This window comes from Trichechus manatus, unplaced genomic scaffold, assembly GCF_000243295.1.
Source record: "Trichechus manatus latirostris isolate Lorelei unplaced genomic scaffold, TriManLat1.0 scaffold00065, whole genome shotgun sequence".
NCBI lineage: Eukaryota > Metazoa > Chordata > Mammalia > Sirenia > Trichechidae > Trichechus > Trichechus manatus.
The window spans coordinates 6,580,475-6,601,310 of record NW_004444001.1 but is presented as its reverse complement, the minus strand read 5'-3'; the positions used below and the strand labels follow the sequence as shown (position 1 = coordinate 6,601,310).

At 50.1% G+C, this 20,836-nt stretch overlaps 2 protein-coding genes across 2 annotated transcripts; one reads left to right on the top strand and one right to left on the bottom strand.

Moving 5' to 3' along the window:
* Positions 1-4,816: 4,816 nt before the first annotated feature.
* On the bottom strand, positions 4,817-6,213 carry TSPO2 (translocator protein 2). The gene is made up of 3 exons (XM_004379430.2): positions 6,002-6,213; positions 5,449-5,590; positions 4,817-5,017 (listed from the first exon to the last, which is right to left on the bottom strand). The coding sequence occupies exons 1-3, from the start codon at positions 6,172-6,174 to the stop codon at positions 4,817-4,819; spliced, it is 516 nt and encodes a 171-aa protein (XP_004379487.1). The 5' UTR covers positions 6,175-6,213.
* A 7,213-nt stretch (positions 6,214-13,426) lies between these two features.
* UNC5CL (unc-5 family C-terminal like) lies at positions 13,427-20,166 on the top strand. The gene is made up of 8 exons (XM_004379429.1): positions 13,427-13,811; positions 14,368-14,668; positions 15,388-15,650; positions 16,279-16,380; positions 16,646-16,713; positions 18,057-18,157; positions 18,298-18,411; positions 19,941-20,166. Exons 1-8 carry the CDS (start codon positions 13,427-13,429, stop codon positions 20,164-20,166), a joined length of 1,560 nt encoding a protein of 519 aa, XP_004379486.1.
* The last annotated feature ends 670 nt before the right edge of the window (positions 20,167-20,836 follow it).

Here is a 20,836-nt window from a genome sequence, read left to right as displayed (position 1 = left end):
AGCAACCCAGTGCGACAGAGTAGAATTTCCCCATAAGGTTTTCTAGGCTGTAATATTTCCATGGCAGAAGAAAGATGTGGCAGCCTGCTTCCGTAAAGATTTATGGCCTTGGAAACCCTATGGGGCAGTTCTACTCTGTCCTACAGGGTTTCTATGAGTCAGAGTAGACTCCACGGCAGTGGGTTTGGTTTGGAATCTCCACAGGAGCAGATGGCCAGGTCATTCTTACTGCAGAGCCGCTGGGTGGGTTCCAAATGCCAACCTTTCGGTTTGCAGCCAAGGCTTAACAGTTTTGCCATCAGAAAAGAGACTCTGGAGCCATGGCTAGGCCTGACAATACACTGGGGGCCCCTCTGCTTCCCTGCCAGCATCAGCACTACCTGCCTGGAGGTAGGAGGGGCCAGAGATGCACAGGAAAGAACTCTGACTTCCTCCCAGTCCAGCTGACCCATCTTTGTCCACTGGACAAACACCTCCCAGTCTACCCACCTCACTCCGCCCCCCTCTGTGTTTCCACTCTGCAGAAACTGGCAAAGTGAGGAAGGGTGAATGGTTACTGGGTGGTGGGGTGGTGGGGATGGGGGCCCTAGGATACATAGAATGAGATATTTCACCTCCTGGGTATGCTGTTTTACTCCGTGCCTCTCCACACCTCCCCAGGGATTGGGTGGGAGATCTGCACAGCCCTGTGAAGAGTTCGTCTCTACCCCACCCACCGATTGAATCACACTCAGACGCTTTGTACCCACTCAGAGACCAGTGGAAAAACACTGCCCAAGGACAAAGAAGCGTACAACCTGATTTGGACTGTGGAATCCTGGGATACATCTGGCAAAGACAGGAGGCACCTCCAACTTTATTTAGGCACAGCTCTAGGTAATAAGAGGAGGGTGCAGAGGATAGTGTGTGGCCCAGCCTGGAGCATGCGACTGGGAGGTGGGGTAGGGGAAAGGCAAGAGGCCAGCGAGGTTGGGGGACTGTGGAATGAAAGGCAGTCCAGAAACCAAGGAGGTGGGTCAGAGGGAACATTTTAAGGACAACCTTTGGGGTCAGAGGATGAGAGTTTGGGGTTGGGGCCCTGCCTTTTCAGGCTGAATTTCTGCACAAAGCTAGGAAGCCCTTTAGTTTGGCTCATGCTGTATTAGGCAGTTGTGCCAATCTGCTCCCAGGGCTTGGGACACTGCCCAAATCAAGCTTCTTTCTAGGGCCAAGAGTCCCAAACTAGAGACGTCTGTGCCCCTGCGTCCATAGCATCAGCTTGCCCTAAGGAAGTGAAAATCATATGATCGGCATGGTGCATCTTCTTTGAGGATCAGTTTAACTTCCAGAATTCACTGGTAACATGAATAAAATTGGTAGCAAATATTTATAATGCCTATATAAGATGATCCACTACCTGTCTGTCAGTTTGTCGTACCGTGGTGGCTTGCATGTTGCTGTGGTACTGGAAGCTATGCCACTGGTGTTTCAAACACCAGCAAGGTCACCCATGGTGGACAGGTTTCAGCGGAGCTTCTGGACCAAGACAGACTATGAAGAAAGGCCTAACGATCTACTTCTGAAAATTAGCCAAGGAAAACCGTATGGATCATGATGGAATATTGTCTGATATAATCCTGGAAGATGAGCCCCATGTTGTTGATGACATACAAACAAGAACATACAAGGTGATGGGAATGGTATGGCAAATACTTCTGTGGTACTTAGTTGTCTAAGGCCACGCAGTGATCATAGGGCTGGAATCTGAACCCGTGCAGTGTGGTTCTAGAGCCCAATTCTCTGGCAATTATAATTTATAGATTAAACTTTTTGTTGGTGTTAGGTGCAGTCGAGTTGTTTCCAACTCATAGCGACCGTATGTACAATAGAATGAAACACTGCCCGGTCCTGTGCTACCCTCACAATCGTTGTTATGCTTGAGCCCATTGTTGCAGCCACTGTGTCAGTCTATCTCATTGAGGATCTTCCTCTTTTTCACTGACCCTCTACCAAACTTATAAATTTAAAATAGTTCTGCGTATAAATGGAGTTCTAAATTAAATTAAAAGCAGCTTTTAAAAATTTGATTGCGGTAAAGACAAAATCCATGCGAATGTTCAAGAGGACAAAGAAGCAGTCATTTTGTGCTTGTGGCTCTGGTCAGGCAGACCCACAGACCTGAGGAGGGGATTACTCCCTTTTCTGGCTGTTAAAAAGTGTGGCAAGTACTGCCCAGCTCTTGGAACAAATTGGGTCTCAAATTGTAGTATGTATCAGAGCCCTGGGTGCTTACCAAACAGGCAGCCTCCTGGGGTCCACTCCCATATAAAAGTAACAGCTAACATTTATGGAAGGAGCCCTGGTGGTGCAAAGATTAAGCACTTGGCTGCTAACCAAAAGCTAGTGGTTCGAACCCGCACGGGGGCTCCAAGAGAGAAAGACCTGGTAATTTACTTCTGTAAAGATTCCAAAAAAACAAACCCGTTGCCATCGAGTTGATTCTGACTGCCCAGTAAGGTTTCCAAGGCTGTAATCTTTATGGCTTATCTGGCTCCAACTTGGAATTGACTGGAGGGCAATGAGTTTGGTTTTGGGTTTAATCTTTACAGAAGCAGACTGCCGAATCTTTCTCCCTTGGAGTGCTTAACCACTGTGCCAGCAGGGCTTCTTCTGTAAAGATTACAGCCTAGAAAACTCCATGGGGTCATTGATTGACTCGATGACACCCAAAACAACATTTATTGAGCACTCACACTGTGCCAGACCCTTTTTATCCACTACAGGCAGTCCCCAGATTACGAATGAGTTCCATTCCTAAGTCTGCTTTAAGTTGAATTTGTCCGTAAGTCGGAACAGTTAGGTATGGCTCATATCTAACGTCAGTTAGTCAAATGTTTGTCTTAGTATATAGTACATAGTGTACATTTCTATGCATAAAAAACATTAAAGAAACACTTCCAGACACACTAAAACATCTTTAACATAATAATACAGTAATAATAATAATGTTTTGATGTGCGTCCCAAAGTAGCGCCCATTTATTACTACAAACCATTGAAAGTACCTTGAATTTTTAATATAATAGGCTTTATAAGGGTTGATTCATAACTAAGGGTTGTACATAAGTCAGATGTTCATAACCCAGGTGCCTGTATCTCATTTATTTTTCTCCAAAATGGGATTCCATTCCTAGCAATGGGAACTTACAAGGTCCCCATTTTACAGATGAGGAAAATGAAACACAGTTAAGGAAGTCGGATGGGCTTAACAGTTAATAAATGACAGGGTCAGTATCCAATCCCAGGATGGTCTGACTTCAGGGCCCTAACTGCGAATCATGTCACACTATAGCCCTTATTGTGGGGGTTGGGGCCGCTGGGGGCCACACCTGTAACGAGCACCAAGGAGGGCGGTGACCACACTTTGAGAAGCGAAGCCCTAGGGCAGTAGTTCTCACCTGGCTGCACATTAGAACCACCTGTGAAGTTTTAAAAGCGAGTCTTTTCCATCTGGTCCAGAGTGTGTGTGGGGGGCTACTGATCAGCACTGTTAAAAGCTCTCCTTGTTACCCCACCAGGCAGCAGGGTGGAGACCCCCTACTGCAAGATGTCTGGGCCTTCCAGCTGGTCTTGTTTAGGATTTGGGGAGGCAGCCCCCCTCCTGGGGGGCAGAATCACTCCTTAGCACCATCAGGACTTTGAAACAACAGCAGAAGAAAGCAAGAGGAGGGAAGAGACAAAGATGAGCCAGGTGCAAGAGAGAAGGTCTGGACAAGAAGTTCCCCTTGGATTCACCCTTCAGTGCCCTGAGGTTTAGGTCTTTTTTTTTCCCCCAACATTTGTCCTTATTATAGTAGTAATTAACTGACGTTGTAAAAAAACGAAAAGTATAAGAGTATACTAAACAAAAATACAAAATGATCTATAAATCGTACTTCTCAGAGATAACCACCCATAGCGTCTGAGCACAGTACCTTGATATAAATAATTTGGATCCTACTTTAGTATTCTATTTTGCTTTTAGGTAACCTTTTAAAAAGATTTTGTTTTTCAGGTAATTAAAAAATCTGTATCCTCAACATAGATGAACCTTGAAAACACTATGCTGAGTGAAATAAGTCAATAGCAAAAGGACAAATACTGTATGACCTCATTTTTACGAAATAAGCAAGTATATAGAAACCAAAGATTATTAATGGCTAGCAGAGGTGGGAGGGAGGGGGAAGGGGAGTTTTTGTTTGGGGGGCATTGAGTTTATGTTAATGCTGGTGGAATGTTTTGAAAAAGGTTAGCAATAATGGTGGCACAACATAAAAAAAGGAATCAATGTCATTGAATTGTAAATGTGGAAGTTATTGTATTGTAGAATGTTTTGGTGTGTCTATTTTGACCACAACAAAAAAGAAAAAAAATCAGGGTCCAAAATCTTTATGCTGGGCTTGGGAGGGCATGTGAGTGGAGCTGGAGACAATTGCCCACCCCTCCCCACATGTGCACTTACACACACACACACACACAGACCCTCCGATTCCCACCCTGCAGCCCTCCACACTTGCCTTCACATCTTATACTCAAAGCCAGTAACAGAATTTTATTATTTGCATGTAAAAAAAGGTAAAATAAATTTATCCCTCTTTCCCATTTCTCTGAATTCTAATGAAAAGTGGCAACAGGGGACCCAGGACGGTGGCCACATTGGGACAGGTCATCCTTAGGGAATCATCAATCCCTCGTCACCTCCTTCTCCTCCCCCTCCCTGCCCTAGCTCTGAAGCCCCGCCTGCAGTCTCTTCCGCCCCTGCCCTGGCCATCCTTCCTCCTCTCCCTTGCGCTAGTGCCTCAGTCGCTCTTCTCCCCCATGGGCTGAGGCTGGTGCTCTGGACAATGGCTGTCCATCCACAGGTAGTAGGCGATTGCAGCAGTCACGGTGAGCCAGGCCAGGTAGGGCAGCAGGAGCAGCGCTGCCAGCTTGTTGATGGGGTGCCAGATGAGTGCTGTGCTCACCACCAGCCCGTAGAGCAGCAGCAGGTGCAACAGGGCCTGGGCAGAGGGGCAGGGCAGTCAGGCAGGCTGCCTGGGGAACCAGCCTCTCTAATCTTTTGCAGCACCCTGTGTCCAACCAAGAAGCCAAGTTCCTAGGCCTCTGTGCACTCAACAGGACTGCAGAGAAGTCTGCTCCTGTGTTTCCTGCCTTCACCTGATGGATTTGCTGTATTATCTGTTTCTGGAGACCTGGTGGTTTTACCTTCTCCTGGTGGCTGGTGGCGCCCTGGTGGCACAGTGGTTAAGAGCTTAGCTGCTAACCCAAAGGTCTGCAGTTCGAATCCACCAGCCACTCCTTGTAAACTCTATGGGGCAGTTCTACTCTGTCCTATAGGGTTGCTATGAGTTGGATTCGACTCAACGGCAACAGGTTTGGTTTTTTTTTCTTTGGTGAGTGACCATGCACTACTGAGCATTGTGTGCCTTACCAGACCAGGGTTGTGGGCCATGAAAAAGAGAATCAGGACGGTCCAGCTGATGGTGAGCTGTACAGCATAGAGGCCAAGAGGCAGGATCAGGCGCCGCCCAAAGCCCCCTCCCAGGTCCTTCCACACCAAGTAGGAGGCATAGCTGTGGAGAAAAGGTGGCAAAAGCACTCAAAGGGAGGGTGAGCCATGGCAAATGGAGGGGGTGCTCTGGTATAAGGACTGTTGGTGATCAAGAGGGAACCCTTGTGGCCAAAATGGGAGCGGGCGGGTCTCGGCAGCATTTGAGGACCAGAGGCAGCTGGTGGGAAGAGTTGGGCGAGGGGTGGGGAGACTTGGAGAGGGTGGAGGCAAAAAGGCTGGCTGGAATGCTAGGCAGCCGCAGAAGGTTTCTGTGACGAGCCTTGAGGCTCTGGCTTTGGGCCCCTGCCCCTCAAAGAGGCCAGATGGGGTCCCATCACTTTGGAAGCCAATACGTGGCAGTAGTTCAGGTTTAGGGAGACTTATTTCCACACCATGTGGTACCAGGGCCATGGCATGAGAAAGGGAAACTTACCCAATGATTGAGTAGATGATTGTCCACACAAGCAACAAGGCTTTGTGGGATGGACACCAGGGCACCTTCCTCGGGCTCTTACACCAACCAGGTATTCGATGACGGGCAAACAGCCAGACCATAATGGGCCCCAGGTGGGGAAGGGCCACAAAGATGGCCCCTTGAGGCCACATTCTCCTTGATGAGACTTAATTTGGGGAGGCAGAGAACATGCTAAGTATGAGCCTTACCCTGTGTCTCCTCGTCTGTCTCTACCTCCACATCCTGACCTGATGCTATTCCCTGGCCTGAGTCCTCTGCCCCCACCTTGGGCCCAACTCCAATCCCACCTCCTCTGAGACCTCTCTGCCCACACTGCCTTGCTCCTTTTCTGGCTTCCATAGATTTATTTTCTTCACACCACTCATTTGGCCCTTGGAGGATACTGTCCAGTATGTATAGTAGCTTCTGAGTAAAAGGCTTCCCTCCTCCAACATGCATCTGGAGGCAGGTCCAGGTGTGACTGACGGCCTCTCTACCTCCCATAGCATGTGGCACTTGGCTGGGTACAAAGCAGATCCTCAACGAGGACAGTGTCTTAAACTGAACGCAACTAAGATGACAGTAACCAGCCTGATCATGCAGTATTTGGAAGGACCAAATGCTGAAGGCAGGAGCCTGGGGTCTCTTCTGGTCAAGAACAGGGCCGGCCCATCTGCCCCAGACTTATCTCACCACACCAGAGTGGCATACTAAAGGGGTCCCACCCAGCCTGATCTCCCGCCAAATTCAAACTCAGCTGAGTGGCTCTGTGGGCTCCTTTCTGTGAAGGCTTAGCTCTCTTCTCCCTGAGGCCAGGGACCAGACAAGATTCCCCCTACGCCTCCCCACTTCCAGAGCGTCAGGCCACAAACTCAAGAGCCCAGATTTCTTGTGGCCTAATGTCTCAAGGAAACAAGCTGCTTGGCCTTTGATTTAAAAAGCTGCAATGTTCATTTGTATGCCGCTTTGCATGTCATTTGCATATGAGACAGTGTACAGACCCTCTACCAACCAAGGACCCCAACCAATAACATTCTTCTCATTTGTACATGATATTTCAGCCTCCTACCATTGACATGGTTTGAAGGAAAGAAAAAATCTCCTGCTCAGTCTCAGTGTTCTGGAATGACTGTCTAATTCAGCCTTTCCTGTCAAGTGTCCCTAATCATGTTCTGGAGGTTCCTGGGATGGGGCTGACCAGCCTGCCTGCCTGTGCATCTGTCCATTTGTCTCTCTGCTCCTCCTCACTGCCCATTTGCTCATCTGCCTTCCTATGTCTCTCTCTCTGCTGTTTCTATTTTTCTCTCCAGTGTTGGTGGTCCATGCCCCACCGTTACCCTCCCCTTCTCCATCCTCTTTTCTCCTCCTACCCACCCTTCCCAGCACCTCCGTCTTCCCAGACCTTGCACTCCCCTTACCTCAGACAGCACACCTTCCAGACGGGTGCCTGATGATGTATGATGTGTACAAGACAGAGGAGGGTGGGGGACGGGGAGAAGGGTGGAGTGGAGCTCCCTGCTGGCCTGCCTTCTTCCGATGACAAGGGTGGTGACACTGGCTGGGGAAGCCAGAGAGCTGCCTGTATGCCCCCCTTCAGGTTCCTCTTGGCAGGAGACCTCTGGCCTGCTAGAGCCTTCATGGTGCCTGGCCTCTGGGGGAGTCTCTTGATGGAAAGGTTGAGGCTTTGGCCCTGGGAGACCGCGACCTCCTGAGACAGCTCAGCCCCAGGCTACAAAGCTACTGATGCTTGTGGTCTCTGCGTCCCTGGGAACAACCTTTGTGTCTGTGGGGGTGGGGGTCCTCAGATTTCCCCAGAGCCTTCTTATAACTGGGATTATCCCCAAGTGAAGTAAGCACCAGCTTTGGAAATGAGTTCGTGACACATGGACACAGCCCCTGGTTACAGCCTTCTAGTTGGCATGACCCACCCAAGCTTTGTACTCTGGCTTGACTGATCTTCCACAAATCCCTAGGACTTCATGACTCAGAGGACAAACCAGCCTCCTGTGTGACTCAGACAGAGCTTTTTCCAACAACCACTTACACCTTCCCTCCTCGATCCCAAGCAAAGTTCCGAGGTACCCTTCCTTGCTTGTCCTTCAGGCAAGAGGTCCCTTTCCCAGAAGCTGGCTGCTTTCCATGCATTTCTTTGCCACATCTCTCTACTTTGGGGAACACAGCTCCTCTGGGAGGTGTTTATCCCGTCATCTCTCCTCCTCCCGGGGAAGGAAGCAGAGGGCGGGGGGTTGCAGTAAGGGACAAGAGGCTAGGAAATCATTAACTGAGACAAAAGCAGCGGAAGTTACTTATTTTCTATGGGAGATGATAACCGGGCAGGGGTTGTTCACCACAGTTCCTCTACTGTTGGAGGCAGACCATGGAGATAACAATGATCATTTACTGAGCACCCATTTTTTTTGGTAGATGCTTTACATTTATTATGGAGCCTTGGTGGCAAAGTGGTTATGAGCTCAACTGCTAATCAAAAGGTTGGCAGTTCAAATCCACTAGCCGCTTGTTGGAAACCCTATGAGGCAGAGCTACTCTGTCCTGTAAGGTTGCTATGAGTCAGAATCTACTTGGTTTTTTGCATTTATTAGCTCAATAGTGACAATTATTAACGCATGGCTGGTAGATATTATTATCTGCCTTTAAAGACAAGGGAAGTGAGGCTCAGAGGGTGTCTCAGTTACCTAGTGCTGCTGTAACAACAAACACTGCACGTGGGTGGTTTTAAAGAACAGAAATTTATTTTCTCACAGTTCTGGAAGTTAAAAGTCCAAATCAGGTCTCAACTGTGTCAGTTCTTTCTGTTAGCCTCTCTCCGAGTTTCTGGCGTCTGCCAGTGATCCTTGGTGTTCCTTTGCTTGTACAGGTGTCCTCACATGGCATCTGTCTTCCCCCTGTGTTTGTGTCCCTGTCTATTCTGCTCTTTCTATAAGACACAATTCAGAAGTGATGAGGTTAGGACCCACCCTCCTCTAGTACGACCTCATTAACATAGCAAAAGAAAATTCCTATTTCCAAACAGGGTCATATTTACAGGTATAGGGGTTAGGATTTCCACATTTCTTTTTGGGGAACCTGGTTTAATCTATAACAGAGGGTCTAAGTAACTTGTCCAAGGTTACATGCTAATAGGTGGGTCATCTGGGCTCAGTGTTGGCAGTCTGGCTCCAAAATGCATGCTCTTTCTTCGCAGCTGGTTCATTCATTCAACAAGTCTTTACTGAACACCTACTATGTATCAGGCTGTACCAGAAGCTGAACATCCAGTATCAAACATCTGAAGAGAAACATCCCTCTCCGCAGGGAGTTTTGATTCTAGTGACTCTATCTTCCTAGGCAGAGTGTCTGAGGACTCAAGTTAGCAAACACCCCCAAAGTTCAGGTCTCCCCTAAATGGCAGTTCCCCCTGCCAACTTTGAGTGCCAAGTGTGGTGAGTGGAAAGCACGAGTAGAGAGCAGATACAGGTAAGTCCCAATGCTGCCAGCAACTTGATTTACTAGTCATTAACCCTCTCAGCGCCTCCCTGGAGGGAAGGGGTAGAAATAGGTATTGTCGTAGCTCCCTGGACCAGCTGCACTGGCAGCACCTGGGAGCTTCTTAGGGACGCAGATTCTCAGCCCACACCCCAGACCTGCGGAATCAGAACTTGCCTTTTAACAAGATCCCCAGGTGATTCGTATGCACATTACAGTTTGAGAAGCTCTGGTTAAGGTTCCCGCCTTCCCTTCCCGTCTGCCGTTTTAACAGCCTCTGGCTAGGATCGGCCACAGACCAGCAGAGGGCACTGTTCGGAGGGGTTTCCTGGTGCTGCACTTGTGCCCAGGCTGTCTCCCTTCCTCTCTTCCCTTCCAGACCTGGACTAGTAACTCCACTGACTTCTGGGATCCCCAACTACTACCCTGCCTTGGCTAGGCTTTGCCAGCAGGCAGGGACAGGCTCCTCCACCCCGCTTTAGAGTGGCTGGGAGGCAGGTCTCCGCGCCTGGAAGCACCAGGCCCCGCCCGCCCTGACTCCCCACCCACATCCACTTGTCTGCTGGCCTGGTGACTGGTCTGGCTGACTGCTGTGGTTCTTGGAGAAGGAACTGCTGTTCCTGGACAAGCCACCAGTCTCTGGGAGCCCCTAGGTGGTAAGGTGAGCACCCTGCTGGGGTAGCTGGGGGTGGTCATTGTGATGGGGTTACCTGGGGCTCAGGGAAGGAGGAAGAGGAGGAAGGGTCACTGCCAGCTGGTGTGAGGGCCAGGGAGATGATTCTATGCACCGTAGAAATTTATACTTTGCTAACGAATGCTGTCCATGGCTTAGATTTAAAGTCATCCACCCTGGTACTGTTTATGCCCTGCAATAACTGGAAATGTATCAGGTGTTGGCTAGGCACAGTGAGAAGCAGTGGTGGAGGAGAAGGGTTGAGAGTTTCTTCAAAGGTTACGAACAGAGCTTTGCAACAGGTGTCTGCATCTTTGTGCTGGAGGAAGCAGCAGCCTAGGGACAGCTGATGTGAGCATTCTAAGGAGCCCTCATCTTGGGGAACTGCTACTTAGGATGGGCTGGGATCTGGGGCCAGAGGAAGTGGAGGAGTGGGAAATGAGGAGTTTGGGCGTGGGGTTGGGGCAAGGCCTTAGCTCCTGGTGTGAGTGAAGGGAGTGGGGGAGGAGAAATTGGTGTAAGAAGCTTTTCCAGTGCAAGCCCTGGTGGATCAGCTAGAGGGGCCTTGGAGAACCTTGAACTACCCTGAGAAGAAGGACATTGTACTCCACAGAACCCAGTGTCTAGGACAAACAGTAGGTACCCCTGGATAGCTCTTGGGTGAATGAATTCCATCCCCTCAGAAGCTCCTTGAGAGCTGAATAAGATGCCATCTTTGGCAGGACTGAACTTCCCACAGTGTCTGGTACATAGCCGGGCCTCAGAAAATGTTCAGCTGAGTGGGAAAACCACATGTAACAGCATATAATCAAGAGGTGCTCAGTGTGGTGGGATGGCAGTGGGGAGACATTTCAGCCAGGGGCTGATGTGCCAGGGGGAGGCACTGTTGAGCAGGAGGGATCCAAGTGGGTAGATAAGGCAGGTAGGGAGGATGGCGAGAGTAGGTGAGGGGCAAGCAAAATAGGAAACAACATGAGCAAAGCCAGACATTAGAGTTAAGAGGGGTGAGGGGCCCAGTCTGGCCAGAGTGGACCAGTACTAGTTGCCACTGGGTTGACTCCAACTCATGGCGACCCTACGTGTGTCAGAGTAGAACTGTGCTCCATAAGGTTTTCAATTGTTGATTTTTGGAAGTAGATTGCCAGGCCTTTCTTCTGAGGTGCCTCTGGGTGACTCGAACCTCCAGCTTTTGGTTAGCAGCTGAGTGCGTTAACTGTTTGCACCATCCAGGGACTCCTGGCCAGAGTGTAGAGGTGTTGGAAATTAGGCGGCAAGAGGGAGAGCAGGAAGGGGAGAAGGCAGGTTCTAGAGGGCCTTGGGAAGAGCTGGCATGTGTAAGGGGAGGTTGCTGGGAAGCCAAGGTCCCACTGGCAACCAGGTGTGTGTGCTTTTGCCCTGCCTCATTCCAGCCTCACTGTCCACCCCCACCTTTGTTTTTCTTTCCCTTTTTGCTCCCACTTTTAACTTTTGTTACTTTTGTATTTCATGTATCCCTGTGAGCTACCTTCCGACCTTTCTGCACACAGAAGAGCACACGTAAATAAACATATATGGACAGTGCCTTGTCATCTACACATGCTTTTCACAGGCTCTCACACAATCCTCACGATCACCTGGAGAGAAAAATCCTCCCCCCCCACACACTTTTAATACCTTTCAAAAAATTATAAAATTAATACAAAATACACGCTTGGTAGGAAAAATTCAGAGAATACAGAAAAAAAGGGTTTAAGAAAATTGAAAGTCCTTGTTCACATGAGGTCGGTAGTTTGAACCCACTAACCTGTCCATGGGAGAAAGATGTGGCAATCTGCTTCCGTAAAGATTACAGCCTTGGAAACCCTGTAAGGCAGTTCTGCTCTGTCCTATAGTGTTGCTATGAGTTGGAATTGCAATGGATTTTTTACAGGTTCCCACCTTCCTCCCTCTTAACTTCCGATCTCTCAGTAGTAACTAATGTGAATAGTTGGAGGTGTGTCCTTCCAGACTTGCACTTTCTGAAACAGGAGTCTCTCTCTAGCCACATGTGGCTCCTGAGCACTTGAACTGTAGAGAGTCCCAACTGAGATCTGCTGTGTCAAATACACATGGATTTCAAAGGCTTAGTATGAAAAAAAGTATGTAAAATATCTCATTAATAATTTACATTGATCACATGTTGAAATGATATTTTAGATAGATTGTGTTAAATAAAATATATTATTAAAATTAGTTTCTCTTATTTCCTTTTACTTTTTAAATGTAGCTACTAGAAAAGTTGAAGTTACATATGTGGCATGCATTATATTTTTGTTGGACAGCACTGTTGCAGTCCTTTCTCTATGCATTTACATTAAAAAAAAAAAAAAGTTTCTGTTGTCAGTTCCAACTCATGGTGACCTCATGTGTGTCAGAGTAGACCTGTACTCCACAGGGTTTTCAATGGCTGATTTTTTGGAAGTAGATTGATAGGACTTTCTTCAAGGCACCTCTGGGCAAACTCAGACCTCTAACCTTTCAGCTAGCAGCCGAGCATGTTTGAACCACTCAGAGACTCAACATTTACATATATATGTGTGTGCATGTATATGAAGCCCTGGTGGCACAGTGGTTAAGAGTTTGGCTGCTAACCAAAAGGTCAGCAGTTCGAATCCACTAGTGGCTCCTTGGAAACCCTATGGGGCAGTTCTGCTCTGTCCTACAAGGTTGCTATGAGTTAGAATCCACTCGATGGCAATGGGTTTGGTATGTGTGTATAAAATTTTGGGTCTTTTTTTACATTAATGAGATGATAGGATGTCTATTTCTCTGTGACTTGCTTTTTCCACTTGAAATTTTTCCATGTCAGCATATGTAGATCAAAGCAGATATTTTGACAGATGAGGAAACAGAGGCATATTAAGCAATATGATAAGCTCATCCAGCCACAATGACCAAGCTGGCATTTGAACTCACATCTTCTAATTCCAAACCCAAGCTGTTTCTACCTCAGAGGAGTTTAACTTGATGTACTTGGTCATGGGGAGCGATGGTATGTTCTTGAGCAGGAGGGAAATAGGTGAAGTTTGGTTAAAGAAACTTGATTTGACTGGGTGTGCACGGTGCGCTGGAATAAAGACAACTTGATCCCTTATTGCATCCCATTGGAAGCCATTCCGCAACAACGGAAAGATTTTTAGCTTGGCGCTGATTCCTTCTTTCTCCCCCAGGCTCTGGGCCTTGGCTGGCACAGGGGTGCAGAGAACCAGTGGCATCAAGCGACCAGGTGGATGTGCCCCCAGGAGAATTCCTTCCAACCCTTGCAGTTTGTACTGCTGGTGGGGGTCCTGGTGGCGAGTGCCCTCCTTCTGGCCCAGTGCCTTCGATGGCGCTGTCCTCGCTGGCTGCTGCGAACCTGCCAGAAACCAGATGGCCAAGAGGATCCAGTGCCCCAGCCTACTTCCCTACCCGAGAATGAACCCTCAAGGCAGTGCCCGCCAGCCACACTGCCAGAGATGGCTGCCTTCTACCGGGAACTGAACACACCCACCCAAGGCCAGACAGTCATCCGCCAGCTGATGCACAAACTTTTGGTGTTTTCAGCTCGAGAGGTGGACCACCGCGGTGGCTGCCTGATGCTCCAAGATACAGGCATCTCCCTACTCATCCCGCCAGGTAAGAGCTCCCAGCCCCTTTCTTGGTGGAGTTTTCCATCTTCAGAGGCAGTGTACCGTTGTTCAGGTTGTGCATTGCACAAAGGCACCACATCTAAGGGAGCATTGTTTTTCAGAGACCTCTTCAAAATTTTGAAGATTGTTTATTTTTTATTATAATTTTATTGACTCCAGTAAAGTTATAACTTTATTGACTCCAAAGAGGGACATACTGTACGTATTTTATGACAATTTTCTGCAAATGGAAGTAAAGTGCCTAGTTCTAACAGAATTAGTATGAAATTTCTCCAATCAATGAAGTGTCCGGAAGAGTGCCTTTTGCAAATTCCCACAATGCACTGTATGGGCTAGTGGCAGCCCTGGGGGGAGGTGGTGACTTGCTCAAGATGACACCATAAGTCAGCTCACAGTCATCTTGTACCTGTTCCAAACTGCCGCCTTGTGCCCCCTGCTGGGCACCCTCTCTTGGGCTCTTACCCACTTTCTCTCCCACCCTGCATCCTTCTCTAGGGAGTGGAGTATCCTGCCAAGCCCCTTTCAGCTCTCCCTCTCCCCAGGTGCTGTGGCTGTGGGCCGCCAGGAGCGGGTGTCTCTGGTCCTGGTGTGGGACCTGTCAGATGCCCCATCGCTGTCCCGGGCCCAGGCGCTGGTGAGCCCTGTGGTGGCGTGTGGCCCCCACGGGGCCTCCTTCCTGAAGCCCTGCACCCTTACATTCAAGCACTGTGCCCAGCAGCCCAGCCACGCCCGCACCTACAGCAGCAACACGACCCTGCTCGATGCCAAGGCCTGGAGACCTCTGGGGCGGCCAGGGGCCTATACCTCCCGGGACGAGTGTAGCATCCACCTCTCCCACTTCAGGTAGGCATCTGCCCATGGCCGGTCTCCCTGCCCCCATCCCCCTGGGACTATCTGTTCTGTTCCTTTTCTCTGTCTGCCTGCCTCAACCTCATTTCTCTCTGTGGGACTGCTCCTTTATCTGAGATAGTCTGCTAATCCTTTGTCCCCCTGTGCCCCTCTCCTGCCCCTCTATCCAAGTGTCTTATCCCAGCCCTGTCCAGGACTATGCATCTCATCACCTGTCCAGAAGGGTCTGACTCAACCCCATCCCTCTTTCTAGAGGGGACCTATCCCACCCCCACCCATCTTCTCTAAAATTGTCTGTCTCTATGCCTCTCTTTAGTTTGTCCCCTTCAGTTCTCTGAGACTATATTCTATCCTATGTCTGTCCTCCTTCATTGTCTTTCTAGGATCTTATATCCTTCTGTCTCCCAGTCTTCTTACCATCCCATTGACTAGAGCAGGGCCATGTGTAGGATCTAGTTACAAGCATGGTGAACTCTGAGCCCAACTCCCCTCTGTCGTCTGCCTGAGAGTACTCGCTGGCTCCCCTCCCCACTGGGTGATGGGGACTCTCTTCCCTCTAGATTCCCCCACCACCTTCTTCTCTTTCCACTCTCCTGGGTTGCTCTCTTCACCTCCTTGGAGGCCCCCACGAGGCCCTAGCAAGGGGGGAGCCACCGGGTAGGTGTGCTTGGGCCTCGGCTTCCAGCTCTACCTGCCACTGTCTCCCTCCGCAGCCTCTACACCTGTGTGCTGGAGGCACCTGCGGGGCGCGTGGCCCGAAAATGGCTGCAGCTGGCCGTGTTCTGCTCGCCCCTGGCGCCAGGGCAGTCCCACCTGCAGCTGCGTGTATATTTCCTCAACAACACTCCCTGTGCCCTGCAGTGGGCCTTGACCAACGAGCAGCCCCATGGCGGGCGCCTGCGTGGGCCCTGCCAGCTCTTCGACTTCACCGGGGCCCGCGGGGACCAGTGCCTAAAGCTCAAGTACATCTCTGAGGGTAAGGGAACCCCATGCCAGTGAGGTAGAAATCCAGGAACCCCAAGTTTCATTCCCAGACGCCTGGGCAGGCAGCAGCTTCAGGGAAACCTCGGAGTATCTGCTGCGGTCCCCGGGAGCCCGCAGTCTTTGTCTACTCTCTTCTGTTGCTGCCCACTTTGGCCCTTGCCCCCCATGGAGGGACAGGGGATGCTGGGTGGGAGGTAGGGAGCAGAACTGTTACACCTTGCAGGAGCAGGGTGGGAGGGAGAGGCTTTTATTTTCCCACCTGAATGGAGCTGGTATCGGGAATAGGAGCGTTCAGTCCGCTCGGCTTGGGCCCTCTCTCCTTTATGGCTTGGGCTTCTGGAATTGCCCATGGTCATGGGCACCCAGGGGAGTTTGTGTGGTTGTGGATACGGCATATGTGCATGGGGAGGTGAAGGTGTGTTAGGTGGTAGAAGGAAGACCGCTAACAGGTTTTTCTGTCCGGGCTTTGGGGATTCATGTCCACTTGAGACCCTCTTCCCTCTGCTCCTTCCTCATCCCTCCTACACAGTACCGTGGACACTGCCTGCCACATAGTAGGTCCTCCTTAAGTATTTGTGGAAGGACCTGCTCTCTGAAGCCCTCCCTTACTCCCTTCCCAGGTTGGGAGAATGTGGATGACAGCAGCTGCCAGCTGATTCCCCATCTCCACATCTGGCACGGAAAGTGCCCTTTCCGCTCCTTCTGCTTCCGGAGAAAAGGTAGTACAGGAGCCCCGTGCCCACTTCCTGCCCGTTCCCCTCCCCTCCCCTCCCAGGAACCCTGCAGCTCTGCAGCTCCTCACTTGGCCATGCACACAGACCTCTTAAAAGTGAGGAGCCACACAGACCTTTGCAGAGAGAAAATGGCGTGTCCTGCTCCAGTCCTCAGATTTCCAGTCTCACTGTACAGTCTCTTTAACTTCACCTGCTTTCTCACCCCAGGCCTTTCCACTCACTCACCTGCCTCATTCTCGCCTTCTCTTTGTAGTCAATGAGAGTGAGGACTGCTCAGCACTAACCAATGAGATCATCGTCACCATGCACACCTTCCAGGATGTGAGTAGGGGCGGGGCCAGAGGAAGGACAGGGCCTGGGGGTGTCCTGGACAAAGAGGGTGAGGGAACTGGTGCCCAGTAAGTACAGTCTTAATTGCTTAATCAAGCAGGGAAGATAGCTCTTTTGAAGGGCTGCGACCATGAGGCCTCCAAGTTACCCTCCATCCCTGACACTCTCTTGGTTACGAGTGGATAAATCCATAAGTCCAGCAGGAGGTAAAAGAACCAGATCCTAGGTTAACCTCCTCTCCCAACCCAGGGGAGCTAGGACATCAAGAAGGGTTCCTTTCTAGGCTGATTGTGTACACCTGACAGGTGATACTGTGCATCTTCATTGTGGGAAATGACCAGACTGGGGTCTTGAGTGGGATGGGAGTTAGGTATACCCTCTCCCACCACCAAGAGAAGCTACGAGGAAATCTAGATTGAGACTGGCCATCTTAGTGGAGGGTAGACAGACACCTCTCATGGTATCACTTGGGGAGGAGGAACCTGGGAAAGGAGGAATAGGGATGTCTTAGTTATCTAGTGCTGCTATAATAGAAATATCATAAGTGGATGGTTTTAACAGAAATTTAGTATCCCACAGTTTAGGAGGCCAGATGTCCAAAATCAGGGTGCCAGCTCTAGGGAGAGGCTTTCTTTCTCTGTCTGCTGTGGGGGAAGGTCTTCACTGATCTTACCCTGGGTCTAGGAAGTTCTCAGTGCAGGGACCCTGGGTCCAAAGAATGCATCCTGCTCTTGGCTCTTCTTTCTTGGTGAAAGTAGGTCCCCTCCCCTCTCTGCTTCCTTCTCTCTTTTATATCTCAAAAGAGATTGACTCAAGATACAACCTAATCCTGTAGATTGTGTCCTGCCTCATCAACATAACAGCCTTATTAACATCATAGTGGTTAGGATTTATAACACATGGGATGATTACATCAGGTCACAAAGTAGAGGACAACCACACAATACTGGGAATCATGGTCTAGCCTAGTTGACACACTTTTTGGGGGGATACAGTTCAATCCATAACAAGGGAGAAGGGGCACACGTGCCTGCGTTCAGTGTCTATTATTTGATGATCTCCCCGTGACCTCACCTAGGACTTCTCCTGGTGTCTTACGATGTACCCTATTTGGTTTTCATGTTCCAGTTCCCGAAGGGCTGAAAGTGAGGTTCTGGGTCAGGAAAACAGAGGGTAAAGTGTTCTGCATGGGGCAGAGCTATCTCCCTGGTAAAGTGGCCCAGGGTGACAGGCTAAAGGAGAGACAGGAGGAATGGAGATAGGCTCCTCAGCTTCTTGTTCAGGGGAATGTGTTATGATCCCTAAGTGTGTTACCTGCCACCTTGTTGACTCAGGGCTTGGAGACCAAGTACATGGAAATCCTCAGGTTTCAGGCATCAGAGGAGGAATCCTGGGCAGCACCACCCCCAGTTTCCCAGCCACCCCCATGCAATAGGTGAGGTGGGAGCACCCTGGGCTGCTGCCTGGGGGATGTTTGGGATTCCTGCCCCAGCCCCCAGGGAGGGGAAGGGTGGAGAACCAGACTGGATCTCTTTGATCCTCCCCTCCAAGAACACCAGTTTTCCCCTGTACCAGGCTGCCTCCAGAGCTCTTTGAGCAGCTGCAGATGTTGTTGGAACCAAACAGCATCACGGGCAATGACTGGCGCCGACTGGCCTCCCACCTGGGGCTCTGTGGCATGAAAATCCGGTAAGAAGAGGGGTTCAAGTGTAAGAGGAGGGCAGATTGGGATGAAGGTGGGGTGTTCAGGATACCCTAGGGACTGGACCACAGACAAGGGAATGACTTAAAAATCAGAGAATGGCTACTCCTTGCCCCATTTTCTATAAAAGGGCAGCTATTTCTATTTATCACTGTATCTTCAGTACCTCGAATGATGCCTGACACATAGCAGGTACTCAATAAGTATTTTAAAGTGAAGCAGTTAACATGCAAGCCACTGAGTGTTTGATGTGCTGTGCCCTGAGGATTAGAATAGCAAATAATAATGAGTAGCCCAGTGCCTGGCACATGCTTGGTTTTCAATAAATACTAGCAGTAATGGGAGCAGTGCAGCCATGCTCTCTTTAAGGGGACTCACAAAGAAATCAGTAGGAGAACAATTCTAAGCTAAGCCCCAGGGCGCAGAGTATGAGTGTAGTGGTCAGGGAAGATTTCACCCAGGAGACAGGGCTAGCGCTGGATCCTGAAGACAGGGTGGAATTTGAAATCATCCACAGAGCAAGCATTTATCAAGCACCTACTCTGTCCTGGAAACTGTGTTGGGTGCTGCTGGGATACAAGAGGAATGAGACATGGTCCTGTCTCTGAGAGCTCATACCAGTGAAGGATACAGAGAGGTTAAAAAAGAAAGGCAGCTGTTCTTGTACCTTATTGTATGTATCCAATCGTGCATAACAAGTTGAAAACAGAGATACTGAAAACAGCTGAAAGTGAGACTAGTAAACAATTGTGCGAGATTTGACCTGAAGTCAATACTGTGAACTGGGAAGCACAGAATGGTCCATTCTACCTGGGAGGTGGGAATTAGAAAAGCTTCAGGGACAGGGGTGGGATGGGGTGGGGTGTGATGGGGTGGGGGGAAGATCAGCAGCAAAGGTGGTTGTGGTGTGTGGGAGGTGGGAAAGGGACAGGCCTGAGGAAGGTTCAGGATGGTGGTGGGGGAGGAATAAACTGGAAGGCCAGGAGGGTGGGCTTGGAGAACAGGAGAGATTCCAGGAAGGCTTTTAAGCAGGAGAACATCATGATAAAAGCCATGGTTTAGGACAATTATCTCCTCAGTGGTGGGCAGGATGTTGTGGTCTGGGAGAGAGAAGAAGGAGGCAAGTTAGGGGACTGGGGTGAGGGGAGGATACTGTTTGGGATGGGGCATATAGAGAAGGAAATTACAGAACATGAGAGCTGGAAGCAACCTTAGAAGTCCTCTCATCCAAGCCCTCAGTGTAAGGAGAGGAAACTAGGCATAATGAGGAGTAGGAGTTAGCCCTTCAGCCCTTTAAACAATCTCCTGGTTGAAAGTCCTGGGCCCTTCAGCCACTTGAGCCCCATGGAAGGCGAGCAAGAGATCAGGCAGGGGTGGATCTGGGGGATGAGCTGCGTGTGAGAGCGGTTCTCCTGGACTTGACACATGTAGCAGCATCCAGAGGAGGGAGGAGCCCCTCCCTGTTCCTTCTTCCTCCCTCTTCCACTTCGCTTCCTCCTCCCCCACCTCCCACCAGGTTCCTGTCCTGCCAGCGCAGCAGCCCCGCGGCAGCCATCCTGGAGCTGTTTGAGGAGCAAAACGGCAGCCTGAAGGAGCTGCACTACCTCATGACTGTCATGGACCGGCTGGACTGCGCCTCAGCCATCCAGAGCTACCTGAGCGGGACACAAGGTGGCAGCCCGGGCCCTGCCCGTAGGCCTGCCTGGGACAACCAGGGCCTGGAGCTGGATGAGAAGCTCTGAGTGTTAAGAGGGAGGGCAGGGCAGGGTGGGGGCCTTTGGTATGCCCCCACATCTAAGAAGAACACAACAGCTGTTACTGGCTGTGCTTACTGGCCTCATCAGAACCTTGAACGGTGCCTGGTGCCTCTTGTGAGAAGGGAGGGCCATTGCCAGCCTCTCTGGGACTGGACCACCCTTTTGGCTCTCCAACTGCGGGCAGATCCCCTCCTGGCCAGCAGGGGGCACAGGAGCCCAGGAGATGGCCCACAACATGGCCAACCTCCTGGAAACTATTCATAGACCATAAGGAGGGTGGGCTCCCTGTTGTTACTCCTTGGGGAGGAGTGTTCAGTCCACAAGTATTCGCTGAGCACTTAGTGCATAACCAGCTCTGGGCTGGGCATTACAAGGAGTACTGGAATATATAAAATAGGGTCTGGAGCCTTGACAAATGCACACTTGTCTTGGGGAGTCGAGATGCGCTCGTAGGAGCTGAGGGCAAACTCTGTAAAACAGCATGTAACTTGTGGTTAAGGGATTTACCTTACAGGCTTTAGGAGCTGAGAAAGGGAGGGGGCTGAGTGTGGGCTGGAGCACTGAGAATGCTTCATGCCAGATGTTGGAGAGAGAGAGGATTTGGACATGCAAAGAGTGGTTCAGAGATCTTTAGGAGGGGTGGTGGGTGGGATGA